Below are 24,409 nucleotides of genomic sequence, written 5' to 3' on the forward strand. Positions count from 1 at the left end.
GGACTTAGACTCTCCATCCTGCATACACATTGAAGCAAGGAAAGAAATTTCAAGCCACGATAAATGGTATACTAATATTAATTAGCACTACAACAGAATCAATTTAATGCGGAACGTATCGAAAAATTGGCAATAAATACAATTCATTTGAGTTTTTACCGTAGTAGTATTATATGGCCTTTAGCATTACACTAGTTCTGTCTGTACGCTGGCATAAGGTCATTGGCTTGAAAAACAAAATATTTTAGAAGAGGAGGGAGATGTTTTGCTAATGCACTCTGTGGAAAACACTCTCAGTTGCAAATGGGTTCCCATTAGGCTCACAAGAGCTGCACTGTCTGATTACAAGCTAATTAGCAGCTCATTTCATGCATGGTAAGTGTTGTTAGAATGGGCCCCTGATTTGATTCACTGCCCAGGCTTTTATTTCCAGTCTTTTAATTCAGTTTAGCTCTTACTGCTGTTTTACTTTTCAACTACGGCGTTATAATAAAGATCCGTATCTATGGTTGTGTGCCTGTGTGTTTGTATGTGTGGGAAGAAGCTCACAGAGGGGGACCCAAGAAGATGATGGACTCCCACACTGGCATGAATCTCATTTGTCCTTTTATTTTCAAGCAGTGGCTCGATCTCCACAGCTATCTGCATTAGCACTGTTACAATCTAAAAAAGGATTCCATTCAAATGCTAGCAAGTCAAATATGTAGTGAGGCTAGATTAAATTCTAACAGTAGATAATTTCTGCAGTGTGTTAATGTCATTCCTACAGATTTAGCAGTTTACCACTTAGGTATAGTTTGACACTATGGATTGATACTGTTGGACATCAATACATACACTTTTGTTTATGTATTGTATTCCTGTCTCAGATATTTCTCCTGGTAATTGCGGAATATATTAGACACATATGACACTAAAAAGAAATGAAAATCACAGTTTTGTGTCTGAGAAGTAGAAGAGCAAGGTTTGAGCAAAAAGTGTCTGGGCAGGTATAGTTCTATGGTTCCCAGCCCCTGTCTGTCCCAAAGGGGACTAAGACATAATCATAATGAAACAGTAATTAAGAACAAAGTTAGACAATTATTTGAATGTTTTGTATAATCTGTATCTGGCAACGTTACTAGTTAAGGTTGTATACACTTTAAAATAACTAGGGGAAATCACTCCAACATGTGTAGACACCAAAAATATAACAGGGAGCCTAATTCCAAATAAACAAATGGAGTAAAAATTATTCCTAAATGTAGTGGAACAGAAATATGGAGTAGCATGAAATGAAAGTACTTCAAAATGCATTACTTAAATAAATGTACTTATTTGTTGATGACCAGTGAGTATAGGTATAGCTCATAGTGTGTGACATGGGAGTAGTTATGGATCATCTGCTCAGACAGTGTTTCTCCATCTGCCTCAGGTGAAGCTTCCTAAAATCTTCCTAAAGAGAATAACGGCAAAGCTTTCAGTTGTTTGCTCTGGTCTCCCATTTTTATGCCTGGTGTCTAATGGTGTATCAGTCCCCCCCCTCTAAACCCCTGTGAGCATCTGCCATCCTCTCCTTGTCATCTCTGACCTGTACGGAGGGTGACTCCATGGGCAGAAGAAGGTTGGGGGCTGAGCCTTTGCATCGCTGAAACGCAGGCATTCACGAAAGTTGTCAAAGCCATTGACAAAGTAATATACGTGATGACTCAACCTCTGAAGACCGAGACACAGAGTGACAGGCTGCATTTAAGATTATTGCACTTCAATTTTTAAAGTATTTATAAGGAAACAGTAGAAAAATATTCAATTCACTCATTGCAGAAAAAAGCTACTGAGCTCATGAAAACAGTTGTATGGTGTTTTCTGTGGACAAAAGATTGTTAAGATCTCAGCTTGAGGCCAAACCATTAAAAGAAATGAAGACAGAATATTTTTGGATCTTGTCCCATACAAGTCACTGCAAATCAGTATGAGTCCTGCAGCCTAATGAAATTGCAGTACTACTGGAAATTGCTGGAGCACATTGTTGCTAATTTGACTAAAAATCAAGTAAGACAATAAGATTAATTAAAGTCTGTGAAGGGCAACATTTGAGCAGCAAAACAAAAGTAGTAAACATGTATGTAATTTTATTGTTTATTTAATAATTTCCTCCCACATCAAAAGCTTAAAAGACAACACAGTTCTGACAGTTTTGAGCCTGGCGTCTCTTTTCACCTTGAGGATCCTGTCATAGTCGTACCTTCCTACAAAGCCCAGGAAGTAGACACCCCAGGAGTTTCTCAGCTTATTGTGGGGTGTGCCTGTCACTCCACTAACTGCCTTTGCAATATGGGAATCACACTCTCACTCTACACACATACAGAGACGTCACTTTAAATAGATCTTTGACAAAAGGACTATGAAGTCTCTCACCAAAGCAGACAGTGACAGATAACACTGCAAATATGTTAAAGTGGAGGAACACGGCAAATGTCACATGCATACAGTATTATTATATTACTTAAGACACGATACCAGGTAAGTTTAACCTAATATCTGGTCTTTCTCTAACCAGCTTCCACTCATCATCTCTGTGCGACTCCTTGATAAAGTCATAAAGACTCTCTCACAGTGGCCCATTCATTTTGTCTCTCTGGATTGAAGCTCTAGCTGAGTGGAGTCAAGACAGCTCCCCAACTGATTAACTTCCAACAGTCCTCCCAAAGGCACCTGGGAGCGAATAAGAAAAGTTCAGAATGATGACTTTTTTCAGAGCTAGCAGCTGAATTTTAATGCATTTCGCTTTCAGCATGAAGCTATAAAAAGCTTTTTACTGAATATTGCTGCTTTCGGTTTCTCCTGCTCTGAACACTACCTGTGGAGTTTTGATCTTGCTCAGACTAGCCTGTTTCAATAATAAGGTTTCATCTGAAGGCCAGCAGGTTTTAAAGGTGCACAAGAACATGAGTGTGAATGAGCCTCTATTGTTGATCATAGCTGTCAGCCCCTGATAGCTGCACACCTCTGTCTGTGTGCCTCAATGACATGAACACACTGCAGAAGCCTGTTTACCTAACCTTGTAATTAGCTTTTACAAAAAATAAAGAAATTGCATTAACGTTATTTGTAATGAATTGTTATAAGCAATAGGCCTGAACAAAGTGGAAATGACAGATTGAATCCAATCACAGAAGCTCTATGTGATACCGAGCCACACAAAAGCTGAGATTTCTTTTATTAAAGCCAGGCTATTAAGCCACTGGTTTCTTTTTTAAAGTGAAATAGCTTTTTCTGCTAAATAAATACTCTCAAATAAACCCCTAATGGGCAGCAGCTGTTCAACTTCCATTGAGTATCAGCAGATGATTTTCTGTGACTCAGGGTGACTCCACATTTTCTTTCAGAGGCTGGGAGGCTGCCCACTAGGGGGACAGTGGCATTGCGTAGTAGGGCAGGTATGAAATCAATAGCCAATCTCAACAGGGATAAAGAAAATGTTTTTCTCTCCAGGCTCCTGCTGAGTTCAATGAATCAATTTGTGAGAAAAGCAAAGCTCCTCAATAAAGACTAACTTGACTTCAAAAATGGCAACCAAATAAAAAGCTAAAGGGCATCAATTCTGGGTTTTATGCAGAACGCAAAACTGGAGTTTCTCAGCAGTGGGTATACCTGAAATTAATGAAAACACAACAGCAGAAACATTGTTTCGCTATTTTATATTTGCACTACTAAATAAGTGCTGGCTGTTATTTAGTATGTAGAATCCCCTTAAATCGCAACAGTGTGAAAGAATAGACAGCAAAGGCTTCACACCATCGAAAATGGAAACGCAACCTGCCACATAGTTTCAACCTTGACCCCAACCTGGAAAAGGAATTCACAACCTCTGGCTGCGGCAACCTCGTGAATTTTCTAGCAGCTCCCATAAAACTGAAACACACGGAGGGTGTGTTTGTGAGCAACTAATGCACTGTATGGCCCACTAATTACAAAGGGTTTAACAGGAGAAAAGGAGAAAGAAAGAGAGAAAAAAATAGATTGTGTGTTTGTGTATGTTTATGAGATTGGCCTCTCGTATAGCTGTCACTGTCCGGACTGCAGCTGTTATGATGCTCACACACACACATACAGAGGGGATCAGATTTTTATTCTGAAAGTGGCTCGAGGTCAGGATGTAAATCTTTATACTTGCCCCTTCCCCTTAATAGTCCTTTTATACCCTCTCAACACTCCCTCCATCCATCCTCACTCGCTTAGCCCTCTGCTAAAATAAACCCGGTGAGGTAACCGCCCGAGGGATCCTGGGATGAGTTTTATACAGACTGTTACTTCTCTGCTGAGGCGTGTCGACAAGTGGCGTGAGGAAACATCCCAGCTCCAACACAAGATCATCCACACAACCATCAGCACCAGCTCTACCACTAACAACAGCCAGACAGGGGACACAGGTAAGGGCCAAATTGAAGGGAACTCGATCTGTCCTTTAATGTAAACAGGGATTTTACTCGAGCACACATTTCCTTATTGCTGAAGTGGCAGCGTTGTGTTAGGACGCACTTTGGATTTGCTGTGGTTTTATACAAGGTCTTATACAAGTAGTATTTTCCTTTTGGAGATTTGAACAAAGTTTCTTTAAATGCATTGCGGCCTGATTAATCTAGTCACATTCACTTAACAAAAAAGAGGTGACATTTACTTTGTGATGTAATGATAAAACTGTTTGTCTCCCTTTTGTCACTAAATGCAAATTTAACAGGGATTTGTGGTGCAGCTATAATTTATATCAATCCTTGTAATAATTATGAAAATGTCTGTGTCCATCTGAAGAAGATGACAAAGATGCAGTCCAGTCTGGATGATGTGACTAAACAGAGGATGCTGCAAGCTAAGGCTCTGTCTAAGGAAGCCAAAGGAGGTGAGTGTACTGTGGATGCATTGTTTTGTTTGTTGCTATCATATGCTGACTGATAGGTAACATACAGTATATTACACACATATTAGTTAACTTTTTTGCTTCCATTTTGCATCAACAACTTGTGTGTGTATACACCCATATTTAAACTGCCATACTGTGTGATCACAGCCGGATCTCTCAGATATAGTTGAACCAAATACCAAAGCCTGTTAGCACACTGCTTGTAGACACATGGTGCTGTACACCCAAAACCCAAGAGTGCCCATGTGTTGTTAAATTCTCCAAACATTCCACCAGGGACCATCCCATTTGCACTGTTTGCTTTCCAGCGCTATCCGCCAGCTCGGCGTTGAAACTAAAGTCCCCTAAACTCAGCAAAATGTGACTCCCACCAGTGAATTTTACGGAGGCCGATCAAAGGCAGCTCCCGAAGGGTGGCATTTGCGCAGACCCCTAAAACTCATCATGTGCGAGAAAATGGGCCTATCCACACGTATGTCTTTCATCCAAAGAGCCTATTTATACGCCTAGTTACCCCTGCAACCCATGACCACAACAAACATTACACACCCCTTGACATCATCTCAAGGCTATTTCAGACCCGCTTCTGTGCCATGATATAACACGAGAAGAGACCCTGAGCAAAAGCTGTGCGGATACCAACTTAGTGATGCTGCACATGGTTTGGCTTTTTCATATCAGTCCCCCTCAGCTGTTTGAAGTTGACAGAAACAAGAAGATCAGAGAAAACATTATAATTCGACAAAGTTCCTTATTAGTGTGTGTTACTTTCCTTCTCTTTGCAAATGTCTGACGGTTACTGCTGTCATTACCTTTCCACTACCCAGTAAATGTTTTGATGTATTTATGCAGTGTTAGGTTCACCTGGGGCCAAGTCACACAGTGCAAAAACCTGTGGCAAACAGAATTCTTCACTCTCGATGGTTCCATTTTGCAGATGCATAGGGAAATTAGCTTTAATTAGATTATCTCCCTTGTGTGTCGTGTTGTGCCAGAGGGTTTGAACCTAGGGAAGAAGATCAGTATTCCAAAGGACGTGATGATGGAAGAACTCAACCTTCCCTCTAATCGAGGATCTCGCATGTTTCAGGAGAGGCAGAGGAGAGTCGAGAGGTTTACGCTGGAGAGAAACGCCAATGCTGCTTATAACACCAACAATGTAAGTAGTGAAAAGACAACACATAACCCACGATGACTCACACCCACTGAACCAAGAACATCCCTTACACATCCCAAAGTAGTTTTGGCTTAATGCATGGTATTGGTGTGCTGGGTGTATCAAGGAACTTTAATTAAAAGACAGTTAGGCTTCTTCTCTAGGACTGAAGGTCCTTTAGGCTGTCTTCAGGGCTTTCAGGGTTTTTTTCCATGGCTCTGCATGTGTTTCATTACCTGGAGCTCATGTGTAAAATCAGGGATGTGCCTTTTTCAATAAAGCTTATCATTTTTGTGAATTAAATGAATTCACAGAGACCTAACCTTTACCCTTTAGGTACACGTTGAGGCCATTCCTCCCCCCCGGATCACCCAACAGCCACAGGGAGAAAAAGAGAACCAGGCTTTCCCTGGTAAGCATAGCCTGGTCATGAATCTACAGAAGACTGTAGCAAAGAAGGGGAGTCCTGACGTCCTCGCTCCAGGTAAATGATGAAACAGCCTCAAGCAATAGAGTTAGTTCACCACAATGCCTGAGCAATGCATGGGCACTGTATCTCAATTTGATCTGCCAGTATTCAGCTTTCACATGGAAATGCACTGAGCAAATAATTAGTTTTATTATCATCAGTGCCAGGAGCGTTGGCAGTTTGTAGAGAGCAATTACCTCTGAGTATCTGTGCTGAGTATTGTTGTGTATTTGGTCCGACAGAAGGCACTGCTTACAGTCTGACTGACAGAGAGCTAAGCTCTGTTTATTATCAGGGATTCATACTGAGATCTAATTACTGTAGTTCCTAATGTTGACAGAAGTGGTATCAAAGAGATTTGTATGTATATTAGATCTGTTTGTGCTTTGTTGGGCTTTGACTTTTTGAAGTCATCTAATTGGTTTTGTGATTAGTTTAAAAAAAACAAGGATTATTCATTTTTCTCAATGCAAGGGACATTATTTCACTTGCTTTGAATTGAAAAAACACAAAATCTTGAAATTAGAGTAGCAAAGCTTACATTTTACCCACAGAATTATGAAATTTCTACCCGCTAACATTAAACTTGTGTTTGTATCAGGATATTCAGGCCCTCTGAAGGAAATTCCTCATGAGAAGTTCAACACAACAGTAATCCCTAAATCCTACAGCTCCCCATGGAGAGAAGCTTTGAAAAACAATGACGAGCTCCTGAACACCCTAAACACCCAGCTGCCCCAGCTCCCACAAAGTCTACAACCTACCAGCTACAGGTGTTTCAACAGGTAAATCTGTCCCTCCACAACTCAATAAAAAATAAAAATGATAAATTGTGACTAGGAACCACAGATGTTAAGAGCCAACCATCTTCAAAAACAACCAGATGACCATCACCATCATCCTTTCCCTAGGCTCCACTCCATGTTTCCACAGTTTGAAAATTAATCCAGTCTTTGGCTTGGACCTCCTTGGAGTGTGGCTGTGTGATGGCTATTTTGAACTGTGGCTCTTGAAAGATTATCCACTGGGGGGCTGCAAGCTTTTAATGCCCTCACAAGACAGGCTACGCACGAAAGGGACTCACCTTTCTCGTGGCACACAAGGAATTGCATCACAACAGCTATGCAGAAAAGATGTCATACTTAAGAACATGGAGAAACGAAGAACACTATATGAAAGAGAAACTCAATTAAATTTGTCAGTCAAATTGTTTCTGCCAGCTAGACTGGTGCTGTAACCATTTAGGAGGGATCCGTTTACACCCTGAGGATTATTATGAAATTATCAAGCCATAATTAAATCTGAACTCAACTAATGGTCAGAGCAGCTACTTAAGGAGAAGAGGTTACATTTACCACTTTTATTTCAAATCCTCTTTCAGTACTTTTAACAGGACCTCGAGTTAAAATCAGAGACATGACCAGGCTATCATGTATCATCTAAAAGTTTTCCCCCTTCACAGGAAGGAGTGTCAGTCATATAATACCTAGAGTAATGTTTTGCAAGGAACATGGAATACAACGCTTTCGACTTTCACAGTGAGCACTCTTATTTGTTTCTCAGATCTGCCATGCCATTTGGGGGCGCTATGGCCAGCAAGAGGGCAATACCCATAATTGCTTTTGAAGCAGTAGAACACCAGAACCTGCCCGGCATCGCCCTGGACCGCATGTGCCGACGACCTAATTTCAACAGAGCACCGAGAGGCTGGGGAATTGATTACTGCCCTGAATCGAATGAACTATGATAAAGAAAATCTAAAGACTGTAGCACTGACCTATACTTGGCCTTCTCCCACAAAGACAACGCACCTGTTTAATAGTGTGGACAACAGGGCCAGAGAAAAGAAAACAAAGCATAATATAGAAATGTGGTTTGACCAGCTAGAGGCAGCTCTGAATGCTGCAATCAGCTAATTACAAAAGTAGAGTCTAGGACAATGTTGACACGGGGTTTGAACTATTACTCTTCTTTTTAGCAGCATCACTTTCCTCTTTGTGGCTTTGCACATTTTTTCCCCGCTAGCTGGATGCTCGACATAAGTAAAATCGTCTTGCAAATAATGATGAATAAAGTGCACTTCTAGATAACCAATGACAAAAGGGAGTCATTTTAATAAAAGTGAAACCAACATTCAAAGAAAGACTTACAATTAATAAGTCATAATTATGAGTTTATCAAATAGAAAAAGTCTAACTGAAAATTGACAGGTTTAAAAATGCTTCTCAGAACTTCTTGTAATACATGACACGAGACAAATACAAGTTCAACCTAAAGTATACGTTTTATATGTACAGTGGCTCCAACTAGGAGTCTGAAAGGAAAAACAAAAGAAAATAACTTTACAGCTCTCATCACACTGGTCAATACTCTCTTTCACCATGCTCTACTGTTTAGATGCTATTCTGGTACTTTTTCATTGTATGTGGTGACAAATTAATCCCGTGAGAACCTGGTAGCTGTCTCTCTAGATAGACTGTACTAGTTCAATTAACTCACTGGTGGTGCAGGTGGTATGATAAATCAGTTATATCTTACAGGTTAACATGTCACTTCTATGCAGTGTATAGAGGTAGCCTGTGGGGTTCAGTCCCAGTGAAAGCCCCAGATCAGGTCCGAATACAGAAATAAAAGCCTCCTAATCACTGAATTATTTGCTTATAGCAGTTAATCGCTATGACGTGAACCATGTGCCGCATGGGCACCCATGCGCTGAGGATCCTGGGAGGGGTAGTGGATTTGACCTGGAGGCCTCATGCTCATTGGAGGGGGCATTGGCGGAGCCATGGGACCCATAGGGTGAAACATAGGAGGGCCAAAGCCTGTTTGAGTAGAAGAAAAAAAGAACATAGCATATTTTCAGTGTTTTAATCTGGAATGTGATACAAAAAATGTTTCTTTAGCTGTTTCAAAAAAATTGTAATGTGTAACAGCTCAGCATTGGTTACATCAATACAAGTTTTAAGTGAATGGACAATTAAGTGAATTGTTTTAACTATCTTGCTTTTGATAAGCTACATCTGTGATTCTACCTGGAGGAGGTGGGTTGATGCCTGGAGGTGGGGGCAGAGCAATGTTCATGACAGCAGGAGAGGTGCTAGGGTCCAGGTTGAAGTAGTTTGCAGGAGCCTCTTCATCTAAAGCTGGTGGTGGAGGAACTGCTATAACACAAAGAGTGGAAGAATTAAAGACACAGCATGTCATTTAACCACAATTTCACTTTTAGATTCTAGCATCAAAATGACAGATTTCTATTATATTTGTTGGAAAAAAAACGAATATTACTGTAAACTACATTCACATGACTAGTATTAGTACACAGACTCACCTCCAGGCAGCCCCGGTACAGGATCAAGTCTGGTTCCCATTTCACTGACCCCATCTTTGATCCCTTCTTTCCCTCTTGCTGCTTGAGACCTTAAATAAATAAAGAACACATTACTTTTTTTGCTAAAACCCACCAAATTATACAAAATCCACCAAATTGTGCAGCAGCAGAACTGTGTCCAGAAGACAAAATGTCAGCATAAACTCTCTGCTGTGGAACGTCTGCAATATTCCAAAATATACTTTACATTGTGGCTCTAATTGTAGCTTCACTCAAGACCCTTACACGTATACACTTAGAACATCACCTTGTGTTAATAAGCAGATTCTAATTATAAATCTTCAACTCTCCTCCCGACTGGCTTTGATTAGTGGGGCTGTATGGAAGCCAAGATATTTTTAATCAAACAGCAGTGGGAGCTTTCTTTAGATTACATGCACACAACGGATGACATTCTGAAATTAAGTTTTACCATCTCGATCTGCTTCTTACCTTCCCCACTTGACAGTAAGTCTTCGTCCATTAATGATAAGTTTGTTAAAAGACTTCTCAGCAGCCATTTCAGCTGCCTGCCGTGTGGCAAACTGGATGAAGGCACACTGCTGCCTCTGAACTATAGTGATTGTTCGAATCTCACCAAACTGGTAAAAGTGACTCCTGCAATGAAAGATGTAAATGTTTATTACACTCAAAGCAGTGGACAGAGACAAAATCAACATGCTTAGGTTGTTTATTATCTAAAATCTGTTAAACCTCCTCTAAGCAGCCACAGGACATCATTTACAAAACAAATCCTTACTTGAGATCCCCATCTGTGACAGTATCTCCAAGGCCACCTATGTAGAGGGTGGTGATGGACTTGTCCTCTGGTGGGTCCAAGCGGGGCATAGTTGAGGCCCGCTTCAGCAGCTTGTCAGCTACTGGGTCATTGATACCATAGTAACGATCTTTGATGTTCTGGTCAGCTAGAGGGTCATCAGGATCTGTGGGCTTCTCATGCCTGTGTGTTAGAAAGATCGGGAAAATATAATGACGTTGACAATACAACTGCAACAAACAGTGAAATTCACAGAGTCAAAATAAGCTATAAGACCACATTGATTTCTATTTTGCTAATGAAAATAAGATATGAACTATTATTAAATATAGAGACAACATAATACCAGCTTCAGCTTGCTGAACCCCTGGTTCCCCAAGGTTTTTTCACACATGCACTACAAAAGTGAAAATTTATAAATATTACACAAAGGTACTTTCTAAAATGCCTCCTGCACACTTTGACCAGGTACCACCCGTCACTGAAATCCAGATCTGACTTAAGCCTATTTCACATATGAACTATGGACAATGTCGGGAGATATCAGCCTTGGACATTGTCTGGAGTTCCATTTCACACATGTAACACAGTGGGAGATCCTCAAAGTCATAAGTGTCCTCAAGGGAGAAAGTCCGCTTGATTTCAGTGCACAGGAGGCACAACATGATAAAAAATTAGGTTGCAGGAAACAGTGTTTTGTTTACAGTACATCAGAGCCATGCATTGCTCATTCAATCACTTTAAATTCCTGGTTCCTCTGGGCTATGTTTCAAAGTGAACCCCAAGTTCCACCAACAGGACAGCTATCACCATTGGTGCGTGAGAGTGTGTTTAAGAACAACATTTTAAACCACTATGTAAACAGACCATTGACATTTGCGTTTTTAATTACACCCCCTACATAGTCAGATTCCCATTGCAAATGGGAAAGGGGCTAAAGACAATCTACCGCTATGTGCTACATGTGTAAATCGACAACTCTGGACAACGTTCATACTTTATTTTCCAGACATTACAATGAGTTTGTAAATGAAAACCCCTAAGACACTGCAAGCTGAATTTGTTTTAAGTGTCACTAACCTGTAGGGACACTCCTCCCCTCTTTTACATTCTCCCTTCACCCAGAAGGAGCAGATGTGTGGCCTGTTCCTCTTGTAGTATGGCGTGGTACGGGCCAGTTTCAGCAACATATCGCTAGAGCTTGTAGCCTTACCTAGCTGGCCCACTGGTCGTGTGCCATCAGAATTAGCTATCTGAGAACAAAGAGGGCCAAATGGGCAAAAGGAATCATTGACAATACAAATATCAATCTTACAAAGAAACATAGCTAGAAATTCCGCTTTAAAGGCCTATTTAGTCAATTGTAATAGGTGAGGAGAATTTACTTCAGGTATTTTATTCATTTCGTAAACAATGACAACCTAAAACCTGTCCAAACCATACTGCCAGAACAGGCTAGAATGTCTTTTTCCATACAAATGACAGGATAACTAAAAAGAAACCATGAGGCAAAGAATATCTTCTTAATGCAAAGATATTCAACTGTCAGACACAAATGTAATGTTTTATCAGATTATTGTAGCTAAACTGTGGGCAGAGTGTGTATTTTATATACTGTAGAGGACATTACAATTACAATATTACAATAGACACATTACATCATTACATTACAATAGAAGTAGGACTAGAATTAGTTTCAGCAAATACTCTTTATTTAAAACTGGGGAAAGTGAAAAGCACCCAGTGAATTTCCTATATAAAAATCCTAATAAACAGATCAAATAAAAGACCTCAGCATTAGAAGTCACTATACCTCTCTCTCCATGTTCTGTGTGTAGTACTCTTTGTTCACATCAGACTTGGGGACCTCATCTTTAATAGCAAGCCCAGTGTCTCTAACCTGAATAGGCAAACCTGTAAGAGAAAATTAAACTCACATAGCATACATGTATGACAGCCAAATAACCATCATAGATTACAAGATGCTTTGCAGAGACTCACCATACTCAAGGTCCAGCAGACATGTTTGACAAACATTCTTCATTTTACTACAGGTCTGACAGACTTCTGTCTTCTTGAATCGCATTCGTGTTCCTGGACACCATCGGAAGACAGTAAACGGTCGAGCACAGATCTGAGGTGCAAAAAAGTGAAAAAGTATATTTAATGTTTTTACATTCAATGTAGTGCTACAAGTATAAGCTTGGTTGGGTGTTGGCTACATATGATATATTTTACTATTGTTGCAAACACACCTTGCATTCTTTACCATACTTTTCTTTGGTCTAAAAAGAAAAAAAAAAGCATGAACAAATTTTAAGCTTCACAACCAATGGTATCAGGACTGAAAGAATATAAACAAGAAAAACTGATTGTTTAACACATTAATGCTTACTCACCATACGGATGTAAGGATTTTCTCCTAAACATGTTTGGCAAAGAATGGGAAAATCCTGGAAGAAAAAGACAAACATACATACATCATATGTTATTTATTCAACAGCACACTGTTGTAAGCTATCGGAAGCATAAACCTGGCTTGCATGATCCTTTTCACTTCCTTCTACATGTGTGAATACAAGGAGTGCAGTGGGAGTCGCTGTATTCACACATTTAGGAGAAAGCGAATACAGGGAGTGCAGTGGGACTTGCTCACTCCTACTTTGCCATCTGCTAAAGGATGCTGTTTCAGTCCAAGTGCTAGCTGCAGAAAATGACCTGCTTTAATCCAACCCACTGACGGCCTCAGCCAAACAACTAAATATAAGCACCTCTTAACATCAGCTATATAGTCTAGTGTTGCAAAGTTTATATTCCAAAACCAACATTGGCCAAAGAGCTTGATGTGTCAAGGATTAAAATTGGAAACTGATTTATTACCATATATAGCAAGGTTACAAAACTTTTATTACGGTAAGAAATACAGACACTTCATGTGCTAATAGTTTCCTGAAGACTGAAGTGATTTTGGTAATGTGAGATTTGTGGTAAGTTTAATTTAGCTAGAAAGCAAAGTAAGCGTTTTGCGCTACAAAATAGAAATAAAAGACCTAGATTTGGATCAAACTGCATTCCAAATTGACAGGGTATTGGGCGTGCAAAGGTGCATCCAGTCAGATCAATTCAGGTGGATTAGCACCTAGTTAACTTAACGGAGTTTGAAATGCTTATTTAAGTCCAGTTTCCTTTGGAAGCGTTAATGCGCTTCATTTATTTAGAGCCTTTCTCCTCATTGCACCGTGTGTTAATCCACGTGTTTATTTCATAGAGAGATGGTTTCTTACTAATATAGAGGCATTCGCACACAGTGCATTCGCAGTGCTCTCTCTTTTTGGAAAGGCTTTTTCTGGTTTACTTAACCTTTCAATACATAGTGTGGCTGCAGGAAAAACAAGTAGAACAAATACAGAGAAAACTCTTGCTGGCTCATACAACGTTACACTTAACACTGGTTCTAACGTTAGCCATAACTGTAGCTGAATGTTAGCTGCAGTTGGATCTTAATGATGGTAGTTTAAACGATATTAAATTGCCACAAACATAATTATCAAAAACAACACAAGCCATGACACCGCTGTTTTTCGGTTCTATATATCTCCATGTTAAGTTGTTAATGTTAAAGGCTAATTAAATACCTGCCACAACTTCGTTCGTTTACTGTAAGCTAAGTGCTAGCACTGGTTAGCTAAGAAAGCTAACATTGGCTTTAAATATATTTAGCTCAAATAAACGGATGTTTCTTTAAAACCCGACATTGAGTCTTACTGTCGACCCTCTTTGGCCCCCTGTTACAGTATCAAGACGGAACGGATCTCTCTCAAATTATTGTTAACAACCATAAGCAGAAGCACTGGAAGACAGATGCAGCCACGCTACCAGCTAAAGCGGAGCTAACTAGCTATCAAGAAATCTTCCGGGTTTATAGCAAGCACGTAAATTTAAGCTCACGTAAATTTCTGGAATAACACGAATTTGTTATACTTTAGCTATAACTCAACCCGTATATGTATAATATCGATTTTAAAAAAGTACCGCGTCTTCCCAGTTCTGTCTATTGTACGTATTGGAGCCCAGCGACGTCGCCATTTTGCAGAGGATGAGCCAAACAGGCCGAAAGGGTTAGACCACAATGCACCGCGCCAAAGAACCACGTTTCACCTTATGGTGTCGCCCTATTTCAATACTCTATGAGGTTTATAAGACCACCCAACAACAACAACAAAATATTAGAAACAAATGCAGTAACGGCACGTCAAAATATCTATGCTTGATGCAATAGTAATAATAATACATAATATAGTCTATGATATACTCTAACATAATATAGTCTATGATTGAGGAATTCTGCATGAGAACTAATTTTATTTATAATTGGCTTCTACCTTTGTATAATTTGCACTTGGACAACCTTAAAAGAGTTTCCATGCAGGACCTTAATTTGAAACAGAAGCCTGTTGTAGTTTTATATCACAGAAGTTCAACTTTTAAGTAAAGTGAAGCACGGGAGTGCTAGGGATTTTAGAAAGAGCCAGACTGATTGGATGGTGTGTGTGAGCTTGTATAAGCCAATTGTGTAGTTCACTTACAGTTTATCCACCTGTTCCAGTTGAGGTCAGGGTGTCTTTGCAGTGGGAAATTCCTATTAGTAAGGCAAAGGATGTTTGAGATTACGGATGTGCATTAAGCTCCTAATGTTTATTTAAGGTTGGGGTGAGGTTATGGAGTCAAAGGACTGGGATTAGATTCTGGACTAAAGAGCTGGCAACTCTTTTATAATGCCGCTGCCATTCAGGAGGTCAGAAAGGAAAGTCTGCTGTATTTTTAAACTAATCCCAAGTGAAAAACAGCTCTTTTGAATGGAGTCGATCTGAGCTAGATTTAGTGACTTAAAGGTATAATCGGTTGCATAGTGCTCATTTACCTATGTGAAACTGACTATGGATCATCAGCTTCTTCTGTAAGTAATTTTGATGAAAGGTTTAAAGTGAAATCTGTACTGGTCTTGTCCTCCTGTTTCCACTATAGCCAGGTGCACAATCTGTCTCTTGCCCTAGATTTAGTGGGACACCAAAGTAAACCCTCTGGGCATCGCCTGCATGTCTTAATGAGCTGTGTGACCCTGTCTCCTGCATCATGTGATATGGATGAGACAGCTAAAGCTGTTTTGAAGGGTGGCTTTGTCTTGGATTTAGTCGCTCCATAATCAAAATCACCAACCTAATGTGTCACGAGGTTAGAGGACGTGTAGGTGTTACACTGAGCTAGATCCCAACCAATGCACCTTTATGTAGAAATGATTCTTATAGTGGTTTTGAAGTTTTGGATGGTACTTCTATAAAACTACGTAAAGACATTAGTTAAGGTAGGTTTCCTTTAGGCTTGTTCTTAGGTTTTTTGGGACATGTTCTGGAATTAGGCAGCTTTCTAACATTTTAAAATCTAGGATAATTCAGAGTTGCTGGGGCTTGTTCATTCTTTGCTGCTATAAATAACATAATAACCATTGTTATAATTTATAGATGGTCTATATAACCCCGAAATGATTATAGCAATGTCAAATAAAAGTGTATGACATTACAGGAAAACAGAAAGGGAACTAGTAGTATCATTGTGATTCAACAGTTACTAATATTATAGGACTTCTTGAGAAATATAATATGTATTTGGTGCAACAAGCATACTTGTTTGAAACTGTAAAAAAGAAAATGTTGCATGGTCCTTGGTTGTGTAAGGGTAATGGTTCGGTGACAAATCAAAATGATCACGAAAACATCTAATCTCTCGTTCCTATGAAAATGGGAATCATAAAAAACTTTCAGGATAATCCCAATTTCACTGCACGGCTGACTTTAAATTACCGCAGAGCGCATCAAGACCAGTGGACAGCACGGATGCAGATAAACCCCTGCGGAAACATGATCGCACACTGATTTCTTTGAGGAGTTGTGGTGTATTATGCATGTATGCGCATATCAGAGACAAAAAATGTGCTATGTTGGCGCCTCCTGTCGACAGTTATGGGCCACAGCTGGCACACAGAACTGCAGAAAGAGAGGGGCATTCTCAGATTTCCCGATTTCTCCCAGCCGAGTCCGCTGTGCCGCTTCCACAACACGACCGATAGCAAACCGAGACGACCTCGACGACATGCACCCAGCGTGCTTCGATCCCGAATTCATCTCAGCCGCCCTGTGTAGTCTCAGATCCACCTAGACTCAGACAAGGTGAGTACATCGACACAAGTCCTTCGTCGTGGTGTTTTCGCTCGGTCGGTACGCCGCCGAAAGCCCCGCCGCTCGGTCTCCCAGGCCAGGCTAGTGATCGTTGTCTGGCGCAGACGGAGAACGAGGCCAGTTTTTTCGGCCTGACTCTCCCCTTACTGAAAATCTACAACCTTGGAGATATGGTGGAGGCTCCGTACAGCCTTCAGTTTGTTCATACGGCACCAGAGAGGGGCGGCTAACGTTATTGTTGAAGCGGGTCGGGTCGGGAAGTTTGCGCTCAGTACGGACCTGTGTCCGGCTGCTCCGCGCTGTGACTTCATATCGTAATTGTTTTCTGCAGCGGGATCCCGTAATACAGCCCGGTACCGGCGACGACCAACAACTTGTTTTTCAACTTTGTAGTAGCCGCAATGTGCATCATCAAATGCTTGTTTTAAGTTAGCTTTAATTCGGCAACAATGTAGCAATTCACCTACAAACGCCACTCACCCGTGTCTCCAGCAATGATAAGGCTAAACGATCCTTAAGGTTAATATAGTTGTCTGCCCACTAATCTAACAACACTGTACGTGACAGAGGCAGACAAAAGACCGTGATGGGGATGCAACGATTGTTTTAACATTACTTAATTTGTCCAGGTAGTTTCTGGGGGGTTTGGGTGCTGACACTATGTAGCTCTACATGCAGAAATTCTCTGCAGGCTGATTATTGCCTGTATTTTGCCACCGTACGATTTGTGGCAGGAAAACAAAGTAACAACATAGTGCTGACTTTTCTGTATTAAGCTCCAATTTGAGAAAGTAGTACACTTGGGATACACTATTTAACAAGATACATGCAGCTTTAATAGTTTGTGCGGCTTTTGTGCTGATTGATTGCTGTTGAACAGTGCACAAGTCAGTGTCTTTTCTTTTCTTCAAATGTGTTCTTACGTGGCTGCTTTGTGGCATAACATAGCTGCATCTATTAAATACTATAAACACTTGATTTGCTTTTGTAGAAAAAAGGGGCAGTACAGATGTGCCTGAAATCTGTTGCCTTGGGGTGAACGAACACGCAAGTGTGCACCTATGTGAGTAAGAGATTAGTAAAGAAGAATGACTCACACTCTGAAATTATTTGGCAAAGTCATAAGGACTTTCCCTGCATTTTGCCTCAGCTGCAGAGGACAGTTGCAACTGAAAAAAATGCTGTCCTTCTGGGTTTCATGTATCATGTAGCTTCACATTTTTTGCTATTCCCAAGCCATGTGTTGTTTATCACATGTTCCACCCTGCATTTGTCGGGAAATAAAATTGTAGGGCTTATACCATTTGCAGATTAGATTTTATGAAAAAAAAAAAGTGTGTGGTTGCTGTCATTTGTTTGTCAAATTTTTGGAGAGCTGAATCTTAAGTTGCATTCTATTTATCAGTGCCAACTGTTTGTCTGGTTGTTCTAACCCTCCATCTGACTGCTCCCACTGGCTGCCAAACATGCTGTGATCTAGCGCTTTCAGTTGATGAAGGCTGCCACTGCTGCCGCAGCCATTTGATCATATATCAGCCTCCCTTCCCTTAGATATGCCTGTGAAATACAGCGACTGGGTTACAATGCCTACATATAGATGTTGATAAAATACTCTAGGCTTGGTGCTATATGTCACCAAGTAATGTTTGGCCGTTTATCCGAATAAGACATGATCACAGGTGATTTAAGATTTTAAGCTGGGTAGGGGAATCTGTGACAGAAACCTTAGTTCATCATCAGTTATGGCTTTTACTGCTTTATTGCAGTTTATCCTCGCACAGATGAGGATGTAAAATTTATTTTACTGCACCAACTATATTATCACATCTAATGCCACACAAGGTGAACTGCAGTGGCCAACAACATGCCCGCTCTTGTATTTTTCCATGTCAGTGACTTTTGTAGCTACACTCAGTGTGTGGGGGGGCAAACCTCTCTTTAAAGTCGGTCTGAAGTCAGATATCTTTCCAAATCTCAAGCCCCCCAACCCTCTCTGCTGGTTATAAGCATGGTTTGTGCCGAAAGTACAACTCCCCGTGGTTCTTATTCATGTACGACTACTACACCGCTGGCTCCACCAGATACTGGAATCTACAGTTTGATGTGTAGACAAAATAGCCTGCTGCTTCAGACAAACTCAGATGTTTCTTCATTAAGTCAGAATCTGTGAATATGCCAGAATGCAAAAAGCTGATTGTACCATTGTTGCCTTTAAAGTAATTTGTATTAAATTGGCTCTTTCTGCCTGGAATGTGGCTCTTGCATTTTTTTGGCTCAGGTTGTGCTACTGTGAGGGGTACTGGAGAGCAAGAGAAGGGTAAATACATTTCAAACTGCACAGTAAGACCGAGTATTAGCAAATGATCCGATAGCATCTCTAATCCTCAGGAAAACCTGGAGAGTTGTTTTTGAGTAATGGTAGCCTCCATCAGATGTTGGCAGGCACCAGAGGTGTCCACATGTGTGACCGGCTGGCTAGGCTAGCAGTGCGGCTGAATGCTACAGTATGCAGGCAGATCAGATTACTGAACGATTAGCCATGGCCTCCTGTCCTCAGCCCAGGGAAATGATTTTCCACTGTCATAATTCCCTAGACTGAATTACGCAGGCCAGTGACTCAGAGATACTCAATACTAGAGACCTGAGTACTGCACAGCATAACTGTTGCTCTCTGGAGAGGAGACATACGTTAAGAGTGGCAGTACCATTTTTACACTAGAGGGCAAAATAGGTTTTAATTTGAATTCCTGACTGAGCTCTAGTGCTTAATTGTACTAGCATCGACAAAGGTTGCACAAAGGATGATGTTCACTGTGATGTTTACCTTTTAGCTGGGACTTTGATGTAAAGTAAAGGAGGCTGCAAACAGCCTGAAAACAGTCCTGAAATTCTAAACTGTCTCTTTCATGTCCTTTTATGTTGTGAGACATGCGTCAATGCAGCAGAGTTTCAGTGAAGTTTTGGTCAATGAAATGACAGGGAGAGGAGTAGTGGGAGAGCCTAGCTGGTGGAAGTAGGACGATGTTTCCAAGGTGCTTACCCCCCGAGGCAGGAATCTGATACATTCCAGAGGCTCCCATATCCAGACGAATAATGGTGACTTGGGTGTAGCGTTTCATCAGATGACACATGATTGGTGTGTAAGTGCTGGGAAAGTAAGAGCTAAGTCATAGGCTCAGAGGTAGCCAGCTCTGGTTGCCTGAGGGATTGGGAATTATGCCAGAGGAGCAGGACAGGTTAGATGAGATATGGATTCATCCACAGCAGACGACAGCCTGATTTTCTACTTATCACACCACCACCCCCTTGCCACCGTTTAGATAGACATTTACATCACTGGAGGCATTTAGGTGACACTTTGCTCCTGAGATAGTCGCAATGAAAAGTGCAGAAGGAATCCCCTCAATTGTCTTTAGTACATTATGCTCTATTGTGCTCTGATTTGGCCCACAGTGGTAGTTAGACTGAATAAGGATTGGCACTTAAATGGCTTCTGATGAATAACCAAAAAGTCATTAGTGCCTTCTTGCCTACTTATACAACAAGTTATTGCATGAAGCTGTTTTTTAGGTCCATGGTTTCCTGGGAACTGTGTGGTAGTGATTGTCTTACGGTATTACAGATTCACTTTGGTCTAGATCAACAACTGTGAAGATACAAGTCAGCAACCACATCTGAGTTTGATTTTCTTTTACGTATTGTTTTTAACCCCAGACATCTGTGCTCCCCACCTTCTAAGCTATAGGCTATTTATACAGCAGACACAGAAAAATACCCTGTTTTTATTTACTGGTCAAAAAAACAAGCTGTCGGGTGTTAATGGACTTTACCTCAACCATTCCGTCAGACCCTGGGGGTAAAGCAGGTTCATACACTCGGCGAGGGAGCTCTTGGCACTGGCCTGTTAATGAAGCCATTTTCAGAGATGGAGAGATGCAGTAATGGTAACGCACCACTTCACTGCAGGATATTCTAACCTTGTCTTCATCATAAGTGCTATCAGTCATCGGATATGATTAGATTTTTTCATTTTCATTTTCAGGCCATTCATTGGCCTTTTTGTCTGACTTAGGAACACGTGTGCTTGCTGCCTCAGTGTTCCTTTGAGACATGCATAACATTTATACATATATAGCTTGTGAGCATGTTTTATGGGGGTAAAGGTTTTGCACTGTTGTTGAAAAACAGGAAATTTGCAAAGAAGGCTGTGCGCTTGTGTGTAAATATTAGTCAGGTTAGCTTCAACCATTACATCATACTTTGGACCAATGGCATGGTGCTAAAAACTCACTAATGTGAGCACCGAAGGCACACAGGTGGAGGGGAGGGAAGCCTGTATGTTTACTCAGTTGTCTGGTGGCCTCGGCTGGGTCTGGCTGAACCACAGATACCACACACATGCAATCACCTACTGCAGAACATTGGTACAGTCAAGCATACCTCAAGTTGTACACAGTGTTGCTGTACATAGTTTTCAACAGACTATAAACAAAACACTGTTATTATTACTATTAGCTTTGCTCATGTGAATTTAAAATGTAGATGGAACTGAAACCTTTTTTTTTATATCAGTTTAGTATTTAAAGCAATATTTTGACATATAGGGAAACTATACTTTTTGGTATCTTTAATAAAAAAGTTCCCAAAATCCAGATATGTATATAAAACCCATATTCCAAATCATTATCAGATGTGCATTAGCATCATGATGACACCGCTCAAACCCTCAGTTGTATGCACCCAGTCCACACTTTATTAAATTCACCTTGTTAAATTATTTCAGAATAGCAATGAAACTCACTTTGGTAGACAGAATTAGTTTTTGTTTTTGTTTTAGAGAAGCTTTGATTTAACTTTAGAGAGTTTATGTTGCTGATGATTATAGAAAGGCCTTTTTATATCACGGGCTGTAATACTGGGTGTATTACTTGTCTTCATAATTTCTGTCCAAAACTTTTTGTTGCCGACTGTCTTGGCCAAGAGACCTTTTTAGAGTGATTTTCCCGTTAAAATAAAGGTTAAAAAAAAACTCTTTCTCTAACGTAATACAATATGGTATCTCAAACTATTCATTGTTTTCAAACCAATATTGAAGTATTTCCCAGAACTTTGGAGAATTACAGTTTCAAGTGCAATTTAAAGAATTTTTTTTTGAAATTCTACAGTTTTCCAATCAATCTCAGAGGCACAAAAACCTGTCCCCCTGGGTTTCAAGTAAAACTTAAAATGAGGAAGAAAGGAGTGAGTATGGGATACGAACATTCAAAAAACCGACAAGGTGCCAAGTAGGACGGACATATTTACTATTACTACATACAAGCATGAACACAGTAAAGTGGATTTAAGGTCTTAGTGAAGAAACTGAAGAGGTCTGCTAGCAACAGTCAAGCACACATTTGAATGTGCTTGACCGAAGTACCAGGGCAATATAATTGGTTTGCCAGTAATACATGGGGGGATATAATAAATGTGCATACTAAATAATATTGGCGGTAATGTTCTAAAATTGTTAAAATTGTTCTAAAAAATGTTTTTCTTTTCCATATTTATTGTTGAGCTAATTAGGACTAAGTGTCTTGTCAATGTCCTTAACTTTACAGCCATCTTTGCCTGCGCTGTTTGACTGTTCTTCCTGATGCTTAAACAAAATCACAGCTGTGACCTGATGCTGTCAGGAAGCTTATGTGCAGTGTTTACCAGCCACAGTTTGTGTTTACAGGGCTCTCGTAATCAGCAGTGATATTGTGAGGAGTGCACACCTACACAAGGTTATATAGAGGTTTTGTTTCTTTGTTAGCCTGTGATGATAGAGACTGGTGTTATTCAGGCCAACAGCACAAAGCATGTCTGTGACATGCTTTTTCCGTTCACTGTCCTGATGCTTGAGAGCAGATGCCTTTGGAACATAATGGCATCCCACCATGACAGCAGGACCGAACTTTAGCAGGACATCTGGGTCACAGTGCCCCTGTTCTCTTCTCTTTTCCCTCTCTATCCTGTCTCTTAGCCCCAAAGCAGACCACCCCACCACGCCACAGCAAGTCATCTGGTGTCCAGTCGGCTCCCATCTGTGAGTGCATTTGGCTTCCCTGCAAACAAAGCAATGTGGCATGCGAAAAGCCTCTGCTACATCTAAACAGCTCAGCCCTGCTAGCTGGCTTAATCTTTGGGTGGAAACTATGAGTGCATTGCCAGGGTTATAGGTCATCTCCATTTCAATTCATTACATTGTATCAAGGCATTAAGAATGTACCGTAACAGACTGACCACAGCTGATGGGATACCTCTAATCCATTTTGAATTGCTGAGGTGGAAAGAATTGTAATGGTGCCGGCCCGAGGTTTAGCTTCTGGCAGCACCAAGTGTACCCCTTCACTGATCCGAGGCGGTGTCGTGTCTGCCCAGTCTGCTGACTCTCATCCATCTTGGGTGGTAGGGAGGTGTGTGTGTGTGTGTGTGTGTGTGTGTGTGTGTGTGTGTGTGTGTGTGTGTGTGTGTGTGTGTGTGTGTGTGTGTGTGTGTGTGTGTGTGTGTGTGTGTGTGTGTGTGTGTGTGTGTGTGTGTGTGTGTGTGTGTGTGTGTGTGTGTGTGTGTGTGTGTGTGTGTGTGTGTGTGTGTGTGTGTGTGTGTGTGTGTGTGTGTGCACCTGTCCCTGTCCCTGTCTGTGCAGGACAGGTGCTGGCAACCTGGAGGTCAGTCCAGACGCAGCTGGGGCACCTAGACGGGAGGATGGCTGGAGACTGCAAATGACAGCAGGACGAATGAGCTTTGTTTTGACCAGTTGAATTCAGACAGTGTAGCTTTGAAAGGGATCAGTTGTGACAGTGAGGTTGTGTAACGGCTGGCTGATCTCTGTGGGCCAAGCCACAGCTGTAAGCATTTGGTCCTCAGGAAGATGTTCAGAGGCTGTTTGGCTATAGAAGCTAAACTAGAGGAACCACAGTGGGATGTGCAAGCCTGCAAACACAAACAGCACCCTACCCCCTCTGTGAAGTGTTAAGTGGCCGGATATGTTTGGAGAATGGGACACAGGTGCCTGGATTGGGGTGTGTGTGTGCCTGGCCAAAGGGCTGTGTTTGTTTTCTCTCTGTAATGGCCCCCAACACTCTGCTGCAGTTTGACCAGAGCTCACTGGCTCTCAATAGACCAGTGTGGAGTGACTCCCCCCCTTCCCCTTTTTTCTTTTACTGTGGAACTAAGCTGTGGATGAACTCAAGTCAAGAATCTGATAATGAAATTCAAGACATCCCACAACACTATGTTCGGGCTGCACATTGAGCAAGCCTGGTGCTTTTTAGATTCCTCTTTCTCCCTTTATTCTTCTCTTTATCCCTCAGTTGCCTCTGATCTACCCCAGCAAAGCAGGTGTTTGAAGTTGTCAAGGCTTTAGCTTTACTGTGCAGTCCTCAAAGTGCTTATGTGACAGGTAGCAAAGAACTGGAGGGTAGTAATGTGACTCCCACATAGTCCACAGCCTCGCCACTCTCCATCTTTCCCGCTTTGTCT

The 24,409-nt window shown here is 41.1% G+C and overlaps 3 protein-coding genes across 6 annotated transcripts in view; 2 read left to right on the forward strand and 1 right to left on the reverse strand.

Annotated features, from left to right (window-relative positions):
* Positions 1–4,242: 4,242 nt before the first annotated feature.
* On the forward strand, positions 4,243–8,627 carry LOC137134333 (myozenin-2-like). Its single transcript, XM_067519035.1, has 6 exons — positions 4,243–4,412; positions 4,792–4,879; positions 5,896–6,059; positions 6,393–6,540; positions 7,127–7,310; positions 8,089–8,627. Exons 2-6 carry the CDS (start codon positions 4,795–4,797, stop codon positions 8,270–8,272), a joined length of 765 nt encoding a protein of 254 aa, XP_067375136.1. The 5' UTR covers positions 4,243–4,412; positions 4,792–4,794; the 3' UTR covers positions 8,273–8,627.
* rbm22 (RNA binding motif protein 22) lies at positions 8,620–14,827 on the reverse strand. Of its 2 annotated transcripts, none has more exons than XM_067519034.1 (11): positions 14,703–14,827; positions 13,070–13,123; positions 12,926–12,955; positions 12,672–12,804; positions 12,484–12,584; positions 11,751–11,923; positions 10,653–10,853; positions 10,346–10,510; positions 9,854–9,942; positions 9,558–9,683; positions 8,620–9,347 (listed from the first exon to the last, which is right to left on the reverse strand). In XM_067519034.1, the coding sequence occupies exons 1-11, from the start codon at positions 14,754–14,756 to the stop codon at positions 9,193–9,195; spliced, it is 1,281 nt and encodes a 426-aa protein (XP_067375135.1). In that variant the 5' UTR covers positions 14,757–14,827; the 3' UTR covers positions 8,620–9,192. The 2 variants fall into 2 exon arrangements, with proteins under 2 accessions (XP_067375135.1, XP_067375134.1); XM_067519033.1 differs by having other exon boundaries at positions 9,558–9,686.
* A 1,759-nt stretch (positions 14,828–16,586) lies between these two features.
* Positions 16,587–24,409, forward strand: part of LOC137134101 (bifunctional heparan sulfate N-deacetylase/N-sulfotransferase 1-like) — a 40,002-nt gene continuing 32,179 nt past the window's right edge. For 2 of the 3 annotated variants that reach the window (XM_067518567.1, XM_067518566.1), the window contains exon 1: positions 16,587–16,894. The gene's annotated coding sequence lies outside the window, so the exon portion shown is untranslated. The remainder of the gene's footprint in view (positions 16,895–24,409) is intronic. The other variant, XM_067518569.1, reaches the window with a different exon arrangement.

Source organism: Channa argus, chromosome 10 (assembly GCF_033026475.1).
Source record: "Channa argus isolate prfri chromosome 10, Channa argus male v1.0, whole genome shotgun sequence".
In the NCBI taxonomy this organism is placed as follows: Eukaryota; Metazoa; Chordata; class Actinopteri; order Anabantiformes; family Channidae; genus Channa; species Channa argus.

Bases quoted from the DNA above. Each gene is read 5' to 3' on its own strand.
- LOC137134333 (XM_067519035.1), top strand. From the start codon at position 4,795: ATGACAAAGATGCAGTCCAGTCTGGATGATGTGACTAAACAGAGGATG. The intron at 6,541-7,126 runs GTAAATGATGAA...TGTTTGTATCAG, and splicing joins TCCTGACGTCCTCGCTCCAG to GATATTCAGGCCCTCTGAAG. The intron at 7,311-8,088 runs GTAAATCTGTCC...TTTGTTTCTCAG, and splicing joins AGCTACAGGTGTTTCAACAG to ATCTGCCATGCCATTTGGGG.
- rbm22 (XM_067519033.1), bottom strand. From the start codon at position 14,756: ATGGCGACGTCGCTGGGCTCCAATACGTACAATAGACAGAACTGGGAA. The intron at 9,943-10,345 runs GTAAGAAGCAGA...TATTTATTTAAG, and splicing joins CTTACTGTCAAGTGGGGAAG to GTCTCAAGCAGCAAGAGGGA. The intron at 9,348-9,557 runs GTAGAATCACAG...CTACTCAAACAG, and splicing joins CATCAACCCACCTCCTCCAG to GCTTTGGCCCTCCTATGTTT.